Here is a 15,720-nt window from a genome sequence, read left to right on the forward strand (position 1 = left end):
TAGAAACACTTGTACATAATAATGAGAAAATGTTAATAATGATTATTTTCAGTTGCATAGTAGAGCCAAGCCCTCAAAAAGAGGAAGTTTTCATTGGTAAAGCATTTCATTTAAACATTGAAATCTGGTGTAATGTGAAGTATGAAATAAGTTTTGAAAGGAAGCTGATGATTAAGAAGAAATGCAGTGGGCATTTAATAAGTGGAGGAACCGCAAGATAATTAACTGGCATGCATAAAGATTCATGCTTTATACCAAAATTTTAATTTTGCACATAAATGTGCCTGATGTAGGCAGCATTTAATCACCTAGCTGACAGGAGTAACTACTTTCATTTAACCTTGACTGAAGATCATGAATTCTAACAGGTTTAATTGGATACATCATTTAACAGAATGAACAGAGCAAATTTTTCTCAATTCATAGGTTCTGATTGACATGCACCAGCAATAAGGCGTTGCACAATTACAGCTGCTCTGCATTCCTGCCCTGGGCAGCAATTGCCATAGTGACGTGACACCATTGGATCACTGGGGCACGGGAACTATGCTGAATCTCCCCTTGTTTTGAAAAGGGCAATGCTTTAAAAAAAATAATAAATAAAAGAAAGAAAGAAAGAAGGAAGGAAGGAAAAAAAGAGAAGGAAGCTGGAAAAGAAAGGGATTTGGATACAGAAAAAAAATTCATATTAACCACATTGATATGCACATCCTGTAAGAGAGGGATATATGTCTTATTATCAGCCATATGGAAAAATGCAGGAAGAATGATACTATCTTTCCTCTGTTTAGCACTTCTTCTCAGAGTGTTGGGAAAGACTATAGTCAAACAAAAGAGGACCTAAAAGGAAATCACGCCAGCTGGAAGTCTCCAGCCCTTCTAAAGGAAATGCAATGACATGACCCCTTGGTGCTGCTCTAGGGCAGATGGGCACCCAGCTTCACTCACGCATCCAGTCTAACACGCATTAGGGAAGACAGACCCTGGGCTGGAATGAGTGATTCACAGCTTCACTAACAAAAACCCAAATGAATCCCCCCAAAAAAGTTTCTACAATAAAAGACAAATCTTTTCCTACTGATAAAATGAATAACGTCAAATCTGAAGAAACCACCCAGGCGGCTGAATTCAATATTCCTCGTGCTCAGTCTCCTGCATTGGCAGGCGGGTTCTTTATCGCTAGCGTCACCTGGGAAGCCAAGATCCTATATTCCTTGGCCAATCTCAATTATCTCAGTTACCTTTGTACATATTCTAGAGAGAATCAAAAGATCTATACCTCAAGAAACACTGTGCAAAGTCCGGCTACCTTCAAATACAAAAATAAACATTAAAAGCACTAAATTTGGACTTCCCTGGTGGTCCAGTGCTTAAGAATCTGCCTGCCAATGCAGGGGATATGGGCTCTACCCCTGCTCCGGCAAGGAGCAAGTAGACAGAGCCCTCACTAGCTGCGCACAGCAACATGCCCGAGCACTGCCTAAAACAAATAAATACATTTCTTAAAGGTTCTAAACTTAAGAAAATCTCCTCTACAGATCCACCATCAGTAGTTTTCTTAATATTGTTCCTGTGTTCTCCATCCATTACTCTTGCTCAGCACACCTATTCAATCGTCAGAACACCTCCACTCCTGCAGGCCTGATGGGTGGCCCTCTGTCCCTGCCCATCGCTGTGTGTTTAACATTGATCTGCTCATTGGTCGTCCCTTCACCTGTTACCTCCTTCTTGTGCATCCCCTTCCCCAACACCACCTGAATCGTGGCTTCTTGAAGACAGACACTCTATCTTTCATCTGCACATCCCCAGTTCCTGGCGCAGCACCTAGTGGCTAACCCTGTAAGGCGATAATTATCCAATGAATGAGAGAACTTGGAGCTGTGAAGAATCAGAATGCTCCTGCTTCTCTGCTGTCTTTTTCTTCCCTTCATCTAGTCTACCTTCCTCATTACTTTCTGCCTTCCCCTCTCTTTCCTAAGCCTTGCAAATAGGCGTTCATTCAGCAAAGGCTGACTGTGTATCAGCTACAGGCTGGGCCCTGTGCTGGTGCTGGGACCTCCAAGATGAATCAGGCCAGAATCCCCTCCTGCAGGAGTTCCCAGTCTCCTTGGGGAGATGGATGAGAAATATATAATTATAATACAATATTATTTCTATTGTACTATGAGCAACAAGGCTGTGCCAACTTAGAGGAGGGTGGAGGCGTGACTGGTGACTGCTTTTGCCTGGGGTTCAGAGAAAGCTTTTGCAAAGAAGGTGACATATTCAAATGAGGAACAAATTTGGAAGATTAGGCAGAGAGAACAGCAAGGACACAGCTCCAAGGTGTGTCGTAGGAATGGGAATTACCACTGTGAGGCAGGGTAGAGGTCGGGGTAGGAAAGAAGAGGAGGGAAGTTTGAGAAGCTGGCAGGAGTCCGCAGCCTGGCTGGGAGGTTCAGTGTGATGTGCCAAGGGGTCTGGATTTTGTCTTAGAGGTAATGGGAGTAGTAACAAATTGCCTTTAGTGGGGAATCACTCAGTGTTTTAGAGATGTAACTCTGCGAAGTGGTGGATTTGAGTAGGAAAAAAAACAAAACAACTCAGAGTCTGGTTTGGGTTCCTGTCATAGAAGTCCCTTCTCTCCCTGCCCCCCTCCCCTCTCTTCCGGTATCCCCGCCTTCTTTCTTTCCTTGCCTTTCTTTTTTCCATTTCCCACCCGTTCCAGTCCCTCCAGCAGGAACTCAAATGATCCTCCAAAGAACAGTTGAACCATAAATCTTTGAAATTTGCTAACAGTCCATAAAGGATACTAGTCTCAAGCTCGTGTGGTTGCTTTGATTGGATTTTCTCTGGCCTTCTCAGGGCGACTGAAGAGAGGGCCGCAGGGAAGGGTCTTCGGGAGGAAGAATTTAGGTTAGAGAACAGGAAAGCACCTGAAGAGACATCCTGGGCCTGCTTTTTCCCAAGGGCTGTGCAACTGTGAGGCCACTGCGGGGACCCCTCTCCCGTGCCCCCAGCTCTGGGTCCCTGACGCACGTGGGCTAAAGACAGCACCCATACCCCATCCCTGCAGGTGTCTGTCTGCGCTGGGTGCTCTCCCTTCCTCCTGACCCGGAACATCAGGGCTCTGCTCTCCCATCCACCCGTCACAGAAGCAGGGGCTTACTCCCCACCTGACAGTGAGGCACGAGGACCCTGCCCTCCCTACCCACCCCTCAGCAGGGTACCCACTGTAGCTACTTCCAGGAGGAGTGAGGGACGACACGCCCACAGGCCCATGAATAAAGAGGGAATTCGAGTCAAAGCCTGGGCCAAGCTCTCCCCGCCTCCCTCCCCAGAAACAATCGGCCTGGGCTTCCCGCTCCCTCAGGCCCAGCAGTGGCTGTAGTTGGCTATAAATTCCCTTCTTTTATTTGCCTTCGTTTGCATATCAACCCGCCTCTCTCACTAAATTGCCAGCCGGGGAGGTCAGGGGCCATACCGTATTCATCTTGGTACCACCCTTCCCCTTCAAGTTCATAGCACAGTGTTTGGCACTTGGCAGCTCTTACGGGCTGAGTTGCGTGCTCCCCAAATTCATCTGTAGAGGTGCTAACTCAGCACCTCAGAATGTGACTGAATTTGGAGATAGGGTCTTTGCAGAGTTAATCAGGTTAAAAGGAGGACACCAAATATACTTCAGAATGGCATGTGAAGACGAAAGCAGGCATGGGGTGAGGCGTCTATAAGCCAAGGAGCACCAAAGATAGCCAACAGATCCCTGAAGCTAGGAGACGGGCATGGAGACCCCTCTCCCCGCCTCCAGAAGAAACCAACCTGCCAGCAGCTTGATTTTGGACATCTAACCTGGAGAGCTGCCAGACAATAAATGGCTGCTGTTTAGGCCACCCAGTTTCTGGAACTTTGTTATAGTAGCCCTAGAAAACTAATCCAGTAGCCATTTATGTCTAATAAATGATTGATCAGAGGATTCTAGAAACTAGAAGCTAATGTTCTTCTTCTTTTTTTTTTTCAGCCTCTAAGTTTTTATTAACATGAGTTTCCAAAACCAAGCATCCATATTAGTGTGGGGAGTGAGGGTGGGAGGAGGGGGAAGGGCAAGAAGAAGGAATTCTGCTCTATTGGTAATAAAGCTCCAGGTTCATCCCATCGTGGATTTCATAGTCCCCCAGAGATATATGGTCCTTAAAAATCGTGTACCACTTCTTCAATACGATCTTGTTCCAACGGGTGCCAGTTTGGGCTGCGATCAGCTTCTTAAGGTCCCCGATGGTGTCATCCGTATTGCACTTAACGCGCACCTTCTTCCCCAGACGGTCGTTGCAAACAACCTCGATCATCCTGGCTGGAGCAACACAAAGCGGGGACTGGGAGGCAACTGAATCGAGACTTCAGGGGTTCCCTCAAATCGCCTGGAAGCAGCAGACGCCACAACCTCCTCGCACGACTCTAATGGTCTTCTTAAGGGAAGCTTGCCACTTGCCATCTGGGTTATTGTTAATGCAAATGGATATTGTAAAACATGAGACAAGACTCTGCAGTATCTGGTCTTTCCTCCTAATCCAGTTTAATGGTTTACATTGGTTTTGCAGGTGGACAACCATGAGCCAGCTGTCTGGAAAGAAGGGAGGGAAGAAGAAAATTCAGAAGGTTGGAGGGGGGTTGTTTCGTTGGCTTGAGGAATTTTAAGTGGTGACTAGATCAGGACAAGTCTGAGAAAGAATTCTATGAGCCCAAGAAGTACCAAATGAGGTTCTTCCCTAAGGTTCTATAAACTGTACTTTCCCATTTCCTGTCAGGCTGTTGGCCTCATTTTTACTAAGTAGAAAACAGATTCCTAATAGTAACGCATAGTCATATCAAAGGAATCATTAGATTCTTATATATGTTACATATTCGAAGAGAGTTTTTGTGGTTCTATTCAGTTATTTCCAGTGCTAACATTTTTTTCATAAAACTATCGTGAACAAAATTCTACGCAATGTCATGAGCTTTATCCTTTGCTACTACAAATGCTTTCCCAACATACTGTGGAGAGCATCAGCCGTCTCCCTGTCTTTATGGAGGTTCTTTCAGTGAGTGGGTGATTTCTTGAAAGAGATCCGCAAATCAAACACACACACACACACACACACACAAATAGGTAGTTCTTTTGCTACCTGAGCCATGATTCTTTTTGGAGGTTGCCTTTTGTTTCTCCAAATCTCCCTCCTCTCACAATCTGCCTCTTGCAAAGAACCGGTCAAGTCTCTTGCACACACTATAGTCACAACCTTGTTTTCCTGCTTTTCCTCCCTGAGCTCCACCTACCCCAGCAGCCAGCTCCCTGGGACCCCCATCTCCCCATCTCCATTACATCCTCAGCTGGAAATTCTGCTCTTCTCCACACTCCCCCAGCTTCCCCGGCGCTGGGGCTCCCTCCCCCTGAGCTGTTGATTCCTCGCAGCTCTTCAAATCCCACCTTAAAAGCTTCCCCTGGGTTTTATCTTGCCTTAGGCTCTCATTGCAAAATGTTTTGGGACACATTGTATTAAGTGTGTTATTGGCACTAATGGTACAGGCGAATCAAGTGCATTAAATCTTCATGAATTCAGGTAATTTGTCTGGAAAATGGCATTCTCCATTTCCCTCTAGGATTTTGAATTTGTGTGTGTGTTTCCTATTTTCCCCCCTTGGTGCTGTTTTGAACAAACAACAAAAATTACATAAACCGCCGAATATCCTTTTCTTCCATTTTCCCCACTGCACCTTCTCATTGCGTGAACTGGCACTGCCTCTCATCTGAGGGTGTGTTTACTTCTGGGGCACACTGTATAATTTAACTTTCTGCAATATAAAGTAAGTCAGTGGCGATCTTTTCCCTTGTTCTGACAATGTCCAAAGTTGTCTCTCACTGTTTTTATTTAAAGGAACTAGACACAAACCTGGCTGCCTTAACCATGGCCTCTGCAAGGGCTACAGCTGAGAAAATCCGCTGTCAGGAAGAAGTGAATAGAACTAACAAGACTATTGAGCTGGCCAACAGATTAGTGAAAGGTCTGGAGGTGAGGTCCTACAGGGCAGACTAATGAAGCAGGCTACAGAAAGCACTTCTTTGTTATACACTACTGATCTGGCAATAACAGCAGCACTTAGCAAAGAGCCTGATGAGCTGAAAAAATTATGTCATTATCATTCATTTTTTTCATAATAGAAACATGTTTTTGACCTTTACATTTTCTTACATTTTACCACGCTGTGGCCTGGATTAACTGTAAGGTTACCTAGTGACTAGCGTATTCATGGAGCCCGACAGGAAAGGAAACAGTCACTCTTGCTTGAGTATTGACAAATAAAGTTGATGCGGTAAAAAGGCAAAGACTTTATTTGGAGCAATTAGACAAGGCTAATGACAGAGCCTGAGGTTGGTTTACCAAGAAGTGCAAGGCAATTTGTCCGACTTAGTTAAGGCATATGATAATGCCCTAATTATCTGTCTAAGATGTGCCCTGGATATTATAGAGGAGACAAAGAATGAAGGGTGGCAAACCATGAATTATCCGAAATAATCCATATTGTTAAAGGTTGGCTCCTGAGAAAGTCTGGTCACTGGCAGCTTTCTCATTTGCCATTCATCTATTGTTAATTTAATCTTTTGTATATATTCAAATTTTTTTCCCTGGGTTAACATTTGTTGGGAGAATGTCTCTTCTGGTTCCCCGCCATCATAGAAGGCATGTTTTTCCAACCAGCAGCTTTCCGTGCGTTTCTTTTATTCTGGTAACTGGACTTGCAGAGGGCCAAGAAAGCATCAACCCACTGCTAATTAAACAGATTCATCCAATCCGGATATTGTTAAGAGAATTGAAAGTATAAATTGATGAGTGCTTGTTTAGTACCATTTGAAGTAAAAATTGAAAGGCTTTATGGGCTGAGAAGAAAAAGTCTCACTGTCTCAGATGAAAGCCAGGAAATCTAATGAATTTAAATGTATCCCACCAGGGTAGCCATATTTCTTCTCACTGTGAGACACTGATGTCTCTCAAATTAATGGAAGTAAATTACTATCTTAATCTGACAAATCTATCACTGTTTTATCAAATCAGTTTGCCAGCTCCCAAACAGATCAGGGAAATAGCAGAGGAGTAGCAATGAATTTCTTTCTTTCCAAAGAGTAGGGTGAACCCCATATTCTGAAAGACCATCCATGCCTCAGCCTTACTGACTTACTTTCACCCCGTTTGATAGAGCTCTTTGTGCCAAAAATAACTGTCAGAACAAGCTCAGAGAAATAACTACATCCTAAGCATAGAGAGCACTGGATCTCTGTGCACATGGATCAGTGTTTTCCATGTCTTTTGCACCACCCTTTCTGGCATGATGACCCTGTGGCCTCCAGAGAGCATGTACCAGGGCTGGAATGCAGGCCACGTGGAGGAAGACCCACCTCCCCTCAGCAGCCTTGACATTGTTCTGGCTCCTTTGCAAGCCAGGCCTGCATCCCACCTGTTGAGAAATCTGCTTGCCATGACCAACCAGTCAGCAGGTAAATTCTACCACCCCCTGGTAGAAATACTCCCTGTGTGGACACCAAAGCTTCTTTGTTGAGATACACGTGCCGCTTATTTTGAGGCATTTAATAGCAAATGAAAGCACTGGAGACTACCTCTCTCTCTCTCTCTCTCTCTCTCTCTCTCTCTCTCTTTAGTTGGGAAGTCGTGTCTGACTCTTGAAACCCCATGAACTGTCAGGCTCCTCTGTCCTGCAGAAATGCATGCCCTTCTGTACTGACTTCCATGATGACAGGGCACCACCACATAAGTGCCACAAAAACACTGCCATCTCCACTTCTCTGGCACGTTGAGCAATTAAGACTTATTTTACGAAAGCATGTCTTTCTTAAGCTGTGTATTCCTAGCACTTAAAAATGTTTTGATATTAATCAACTAAATATTACCATCCCAGAGATGGAGTTTGCTTAAAATTGTTTTCTCTTCTTTGCCTGTGTTCTGTTTTTGCACTCTTTATATTTTCTTTCCTTCTAGTTTTCCTTCTTTTCTTCATTACTCTCTCCTTTCTGCCTCTTTTTTTAAAATTTTTAATTTCAGCTTTATGGAGGTGTAATTGATAAATTCAATTGTAGGATATTTAAAGCCGTGATTTAATATACATGTACATCGTGAGGAATTTGTCCCAAGTTAATTAACACATCAATCACTTCAATTATCTTTTCTTTGCGTTTTTGGAGAACATTTAAGTTCTATTCATATTTTAGCAAATTTCAATTATGCAATACAGTGTTTTCAACTATGGTTGCCACATTTTCCATTATATCCTCAGCCTTATTTATCCTGTGGCTCTAAGTCTGTATCCTTTTACCAATCTCTCCATATCCCCCGCCCCTCTTCCCTGGCAGCACTTTTCTGCTCACTGTTTCTATGAGGTTTAAGTCTTTTTTTTTTTTTTTTTTTTATTCCACATATAAGTGATACCATGCAGTATTTGTCTTCCTCTGTTTGGTTTATTTCCCTTAGCATAATACTCTCAAGGTCCAACCATTTTGTCACAAATAGCAGGATTTCTTTCTTCCTAATGACTGAATAATATCATATGTACAATACATTATTGTTATATTATAATTATAAATTAATATTATGATTATATTATATTCTAATTGTTAACATTATAATTATATGGTAATATATGTTATAGATATTATATATATTTCACCTCTTCTTTATCTATTCCTCCATTGATGGACACTTTGGAGAAGGAAATGGCAACCCACTCCAATACTCTTGCCTGGAAAATCCCATGGACAGAGAAGCCTGGTAGACTACAGTCCATGGGATTGCAAAGAGTCGGACACGACTGAGCGACTTCATGACGACGACGACTGATGGACACTTAGGCTATTTCCATTGACAGACACTTGGCTATTGTGAATAATACTGCAATGAACATTCTAGTACAGATATACTTTCAATATTCTGTTTTCATTTCCTTTGGATATACACTGAGAAGTGGGATTGCTAGGTCATATGGTTTTACTTAGATATAAGAACCGCAGGTTCAATTCCTGGGTTAGGAAGATCTCTCGGAGGAGTACATGGCAACCCACTCCAGTATTCTTGCTTGGAGAAGTCCATGAACAGAGGAGCCTGGAGGTCTACAATCCATAGGGTCGCAAAGAGTTGGACACGACTGAAGTGACTCAGCATGCACATATGTATGGTTTTAGTCTTTTTAATTTTTTTGAGAAACTTCCATAGCATTTTCCATAATGGCTTTACCCTGCCTCTTTTATTAAATCTCCCTGATTTCTTGTTCTCTTTCTTTCCTTCCTTTTTCCCTTTCTTCCTTCCTTCTTGATTTCATATGTTTTTTATTTCTGCTTTTTTTTTTTTCGTCTGAGCCACAAGGCATGTAGAATCTTAATTGTCAGACCCATACCCTCTGCAGTGGAAGAACAGAGTTTGGGCCACTTGACAGCCTCTTTTTTCTTTCTAGGTTTTTTTTTTCCATTGTATTTTTCTGACCGAAAACCAGAAATCTAATTATTACTGATTTTTTTTTAAAGCAATCCTTTTGGAGTAGCCTGTTAAATTTCTGTCTCTTCCTTTGTAAACCATAAAAATGATTGGTTCCAATAGATTTTGTGTTTACAGTCTGAGATTTATGTTTGGAATAATCAGAGTCTTCATTTGTAGGTTCTGAGCATTTCCTTCTCTTTGGCACTGGTACTAATAGCCACTTCATTATCATTTTAAGTAAGTCTTTGGTATCAGTCATTATTAAATGCTGCTATAAAAATTGTTTTACCCAAGACTATTTCATTATCATCATGAAATTCACTTAATTAGCATGTTTTTAAAATTAGAACACATTAAAAATGAAATGCAGTAAGTTTACCAGTACTTAATGCTTTAAGACATACTGTTATCTTTCTGAAGGGAAATTTCAGAGTGTGCATCAAAAATATGAAGAATGGATATACTCTTTGACCCAGAAATCCCATTGCTAGGACTTCATCCTAAGGAATTGACTCCTAGAATATTTATTGCAACACTGTTTATTATCAATATAGGTTAGAAATAACCTCAGTCCCCAAAATGGGTATTGCCTAAATAAGTTATGAGTCACCCATAATACGAAATATCACATATCCATTAAAAATTATGTTGCAGAAGACTATTTTTATCACATGGGAAGATGTTTCTAGTATGTTAAGTAAGCCAAACAAGTTACAAAATGAGGTATATGTTGTGATCTCAGCTTGGCAATATATTGCCTCTCAGCTCCAAACCCACTTTCATTACATCTGCCTTAATGGGCTGTACCCTTCGAACACTTTTCCTTTGCAGTGAGCTCCACCTTAGGTTTGTTACTAGAGGGAGCGGGAGGAACAATGTAGGAAGAAGCAGCTTCCCCTCCTGGTTCAGAAGCTTCTCTTTGTTTCTATTCTTGCTCCTTCGCCACAGTCAGAGGCCCTGCACCAGCCACCCACCCAGAGTATGCAGTCCCTCTGAAAGTACTGGCCCCTCCCCAGCCAGCAACCACTTGCAGTGGCACTCCCAGCGAGACCACCATCACCCTACCCCGCCAGGAAGGTGACTCTCACTACCCCGACTGCCTCTGAGCGCCTGCCCTGCAGAGGTGTGTCTTCTGCTTGCCCAGCGGCTGTGGACCAGTACTGGCTCAGGCAGCCCAGAAAATGACCCCAACCAGGGAGGCTGCAGACATGTCCTCCTTTCCAGCCAGATGGCCCTCTGTCTTGGCAAGAGGGCTCCCTTTCAAGTTGTGCCTCTCTGGGATGCTCTTTCTCAGCCCTAGGGTATTCTTCAGACTTTTCTTTTCACTTTCCTAATTATGCCTATGTCATAATCAGTAGTCCTTTATAGTAAATGTTCTCTTTTCAGATTACTATGTGGTCCTGACTAACACATATGTTTATGTATAGGGAAAGAGAAAAAAAGACTGAGACAAAAAGTCAAAAACTTAATAGTGGTTGACTCTGGGTGGTGTGATTATGTCTTTTTATTTTGGTCTTTGCGAGTCACAATATTGTTTTATTTATTTCAGATTCTATGTCTAAGATTTATTATTATGCTAGCAAAATTGAGCCCTCAGTACAAGTTTATGCTCTTGCTACAAAATTCAGACTTAAGAGCAAAATGATCATATTAAGTGCTTATTAAATCAACAGACTGAAAGCAGCTGGCCTGATAGTGGGGCCACACAAGGTCTTACAATTTCTCCTAAGAACCAGCCTCCCTATAGTGACTACCATCGACTCCCTCAACTCTGGAGATCCACCACTCTGGTTTTCAAGCCACTCTGATGCAAAGGTGTTAAGAATTGTTTTTGTAAATGGTAAGATGGTTTTTTAAAAAACACTGTAGCAATCTTGAAAAATACATCATGCAATATCTGCAGTCTTCTGTTATTTAGAGATATATGTCTATACATATAGCAAATTGGCCTGTTACTGTTTCTGCAGAACCACCACTAAAATTCAGTGCAGGAAGGGTTCTGTGGCTGGCAGAATTCTAAGATAGTTTCCCAAGTTTCCCAGCCCTTGACACGCATGCTCCTTTCCCCAGTTATTCAGTCAAACTGCAACAACAGGATTTTGCAGATGTAATTAAGGTCCCAGCCTAGTTGACCTTAAAATAGGGAGATTATCCCAATGGGCCTGACCTAATTATATGAGCCCTTTAAAGAAAGAGGATTTTCTCTGACTAGTTGCAAAAAACAAGAAAGTAAGAGATTGGAAGAACAAGGGGGGCTCAACATGGAAACGTTCTCCACTGCTGATTTTGATGATGAAGGGGGCCAAGCAGCAGGGAGTAAGGGTGGTCTCCAGGGGCTAAAGGCAGCTCCCAGCTGATGGCTGGAAAAGAAACAAGGTCCACAATTCTAGAGCCCCCCAAAACGGGATTCTGCCAACAACCTAGACAAGCCAGGAAGCACATTCTTCCACAGAACATCCAAATGAAATAAAGAAACTAGATATGGAATTTAGAAAAACGGTGCTGATGAACCTATTTGCAAGGCAGGAATAGAGATGACTCAGACATAGAGAACAAACTTGTGAACACAGCAGGGGAAAGGAGAGAGCTGGATGAATTGAGGGAGTGGAATGGAAACATATATATTACCATCAGTGAAATAGATAGCTAGTGGGAAGTTGCTGTATAATACAGGAAGCTCAATCCAGTGCTCTGTGCTGACCTAGAGGCGTGGGATGGGGTTGGAGGTGGGAGGGAGCATTAAGAGGGAGGGGATATATGTATACTTATGACTGACTCAGGTTGTTGTACAGCAGAAACCAACACAACATTGTAAAGCAATTATATTCCAATTAAAAATAAATTTTAAAAAAAGAGAAAGAAACTAAGAAAGCAAACTGGCAGGATCCCACTGGCCATGCCTATTCTTAGGGATCCAACAATACAGAAGAAAAAATGCCTTCGAGCCACTAGAGTCCTTGAAACTATGAGATAAATCCATGTGGCTGTCTTTGTGGAAGGCATGTCCACACGCCCCACATCAGCAGAGTCTGATCATGGATATACATTCTGGATCAGAGGCCATGAGTTCATTGTTGGAAGACTCTGGATCTGCCCTTCTTTATTCAAAATCCGTGGGGATTTGATCCGAATGAGGGACTTCCTGGTGGGCAAAGACTTAGGAAGGGACTACTTTTTGTCTTGGTTACTGTTTTGAAGATAAACACTGGATGTATTGTCTTATTCCTGGAGCCCTGAGGGATAATCAGTGACATTATCTCATTGGCTCCTTTACTGCCAACACCAAGGCAACCCAAGATCTGCAGCATTATTAGTTAGAAGGAAGTTTTTGGAGATGAAGTCTAGAAAAAAAAAGTTCTAATCTCTTATTCAGCAACAGGTTTGTGTTTTCTAACACTTTTTTACACCTGCTATTAACTCCCTCCCCCTTCTCATTTAGCCCTTGTTTTCCTAATATGATCTCTCTAATTTGATTACTTTTTGCTTTTATTTTTGGTTTTCTCTGTAGCCATTTTTTCCCAATCTCCTTCTTATTTTTGGCCATTTACCCAAGAGTAAGAGAAAAGAGGCATAAATTTTACCAGAAATCGTGAATAATTTGGCCCGTGCATGCGCATTCAGTCGCTTCAGTCATGTCCGACTCTGTGTGAATCTGTGGACTGTAGCCTGCCAGGCTCCTCTGCCCATAGGATTCTCCAAGGCTAGAATACTGGAGTGGGTTGCTCTGCTCTCCAGGGGATCTTCCCGATGCAGGGATTGAATCTGTGGGGTCTCCTGCATCGCAGGCAGATTCTTTATCCACTGAGCTCCCCGAGAAGACCAGTGATTTGGCCATCAGCTTTCAAATCCTCAATTAGAATTTGAAATCTGGTTTCAGATCACTTCAAATGATCTTGCCAGTTATCAGAAAAGGAGAAGGTAAAAGGAGATTGAATTTGCAAAGTCCTGAAGAGAAGGGGTTGGTCTGTGTAACTTTGAACTTAGATGAACTTCACCAGAGTAAAGAAATTGCTGCCATGGACTGCAGCTGCATGGGACCTTCCACCCTCCAGCAGAACTTTCTCTGCCTTCCAGGAGAGTTCCTTTTATCCCTGTTTCCCAACAGGTATTAATCCTGGTCCACTAATTCTGGATGTTCTCTCTGTGAATGGTTATTTCTCTAGTCTCCTACAACCACATCAAGAATAAGCAAAAGAGCACTTGATTCCTCTTTGGGATAGTCAAATGGGAATTGAACTGCAGAAGCCGTGAAATCAGAGTGAAAGCCTGTGAAAAGATTCACTTGGAAGGACAGTGATGCAGATTTCCTTGTTGACAAGACTGACATTATAGATTTGAGAGTCTTCATTGCTGTTTCAGTCTGCACTCACCAAGAAGAAAAATGATTTCAAACTCGAGTTGAAAATTCACTAGCAGCTGAGTTTCTCACCAGCCTTCCCTCTGCTCAGGGTCATTTCTTTGGGGACTTTTTTCCACTGGAAAAGTTAGAAACAACCCCATCCAGCAGCAGGGGTGGAATGGAGTTTAACATATAGGAAATCTACTTGGTGAATGGTAGGGACTGAACTGTGTCCCCTCACGCCAAATATGCTGAAGTCTTAAGCCCAAGCACCTCAGACCTTATTTGGAAATAGGATCATTTTCTTAATAGAAAATTAAGATAAGCTCATATAGGAATACGGGCTTCTAGGTGGCACAGTGGCAAAGAATCTGCCTGCCAGTGTAGGAAACACAGAGACATGGGTTCAATCCCTGGATCAGGAAGATACTCTGGAGTGAAAATGGCAACTGACTCAGTAGTCTTACCTGAAAAATCCCATGGACAGAGGGACCTGGTGGGCTACAGTCCATGGGGTTGCAAAGAGTCGGACATACTGAGTGACTGAGCGCGAGCACAGCGTAGGAACAGTGTAGGCCTGTAATCCAATATGACCGTGCCCTTATAAAAAGGGGAAATTTGGCCACATGGACACACACAGAAGGAAGCCATGTGAAGACTGAAGTTATGGGGCCACAAGCCAAGGAACAACTAGAAGCTTGGAGAGAGCCCCAAAACAGACCCTTCTCCAGCACCTTCCAAGGATGCACAGCCCCGCTGACACTTTGATTTGGGACTTCTGGCCTCCAGAACTGTAAGACAGTAAATTCTGTCCAGACAGTCTTAGGAAACTGATATTAATACAACGAAGACAGTGATTCTCTCTCAATTTTGCATAGCCTTGGCAAACATACATCATTATTGGCCTCATGTAATTTGGGTTTTCCAGATTACACAAGGTTTGAAACAAGAGAGATGTTCAGGGTTGCACAAAGCTTCAGACCTAGGAGCAAGCCAGAGCTCTCTGGGAGCTGCTCCCCAAACTGATCTCAGTGAAGTTCAGATGCGAGTGCCCATGACATCCTTTACCACTGGCATTACACTGTGGTGACCGAACCAAAGGGCTGCTGCTCATGCTTATTATGTAATGTCTTCTCCTGCTGAAAGTGGATGGGAAGTGGTCTTTTTTTTAAAATGATGAGACTATTCACAGGAAAGTAAGGATTTCCAGTTCTTTCCATTTAAAAGTGTCTTTTTTCAGGATTTAAAAAAATACCCTCACAACTACTTGTCAAATGGTTACCTAAAATAGCTTGAACATTTTACTCTTCTTCCTCATTTGGGAGAAGTCTATATTATTTTTTAGCAACTCACCACTTTGAATCTCTCCTGTCAAATTAGCCGTATTTGTTTTTCTTTCTGTGTGAAGGTCTTTTGTGGTGATATCATCAAATTAACTCATTTAAAAGTCAGCCGTGTCTTTTACTAATTTTTTCTGATATTGAAGCTTGCAGGTGGCTGCAGTATCAATGTTTAAATTTATTTTACGAACATTGAGCTAAACCCACTTAATCGAGCATGGATTCTAAGCAAATATGTACAACATATATGCAAGTTATGCCCCATCTTATCTACAAAGATCTTACCCTTATATTTTAAGATACAGCTTCTGTAATTCAGAATGGAGCACATCTGTAGAAAGTACAAATTGGAGTGTAACTTTCCTCTTTATCCTTAACATCAGATCTATGGATGGTTTTAACACAAGATTTAAAGACAGATACAACTCAGCTTGTATTATTAGTCTGCCCCTAGCTTTGCGAGCTTCCCTGGTGGCTCCGATGGGAAAGAATCTGCCAGTTATGCAGGAGACCTGGGTTTGATCCCTGGGTTGGGAAGATCCCCTGG

At 42.5% G+C, this 15,720-nt stretch overlaps 1 protein-coding gene across 1 annotated transcript; it reads right to left on the reverse strand.

Moving 5' to 3' along the window:
- Positions 1 to 3,986: 3,986 nt before the first annotated feature.
- Positions 3,987 to 4,432, reverse strand: LOC107132247 (ubiquitin-like protein 5). Its single transcript, XM_015475043.3, has one exon. The coding sequence runs from the start codon at positions 4,320 to 4,322 to the stop codon at positions 4,101 to 4,103; it is 222 nt and encodes a 73-aa protein (XP_015330529.1). The 5' UTR covers positions 4,323 to 4,432; the 3' UTR covers positions 3,987 to 4,100.
- Between the last annotated feature and the right edge of the window lie 11,288 nt (positions 4,433 to 15,720).

The sequence above is a fragment of the Bos taurus genome, chromosome 2, assembly GCF_002263795.3.
Source record: "Bos taurus isolate L1 Dominette 01449 registration number 42190680 breed Hereford chromosome 2, ARS-UCD2.0, whole genome shotgun sequence".
NCBI classification, from domain to species: Eukaryota; Metazoa; Chordata; class Mammalia; order Artiodactyla; family Bovidae; genus Bos; species Bos taurus.

Excerpts from the sequence above, each read along its gene's own strand:
- LOC107132247 (XM_015475043.3), bottom strand. The coding sequence starts at position 4,322 with ATGATCGAGGTTGTTTGCAACGACCGTCTGGGGAAGAAGGTGCGCGTT.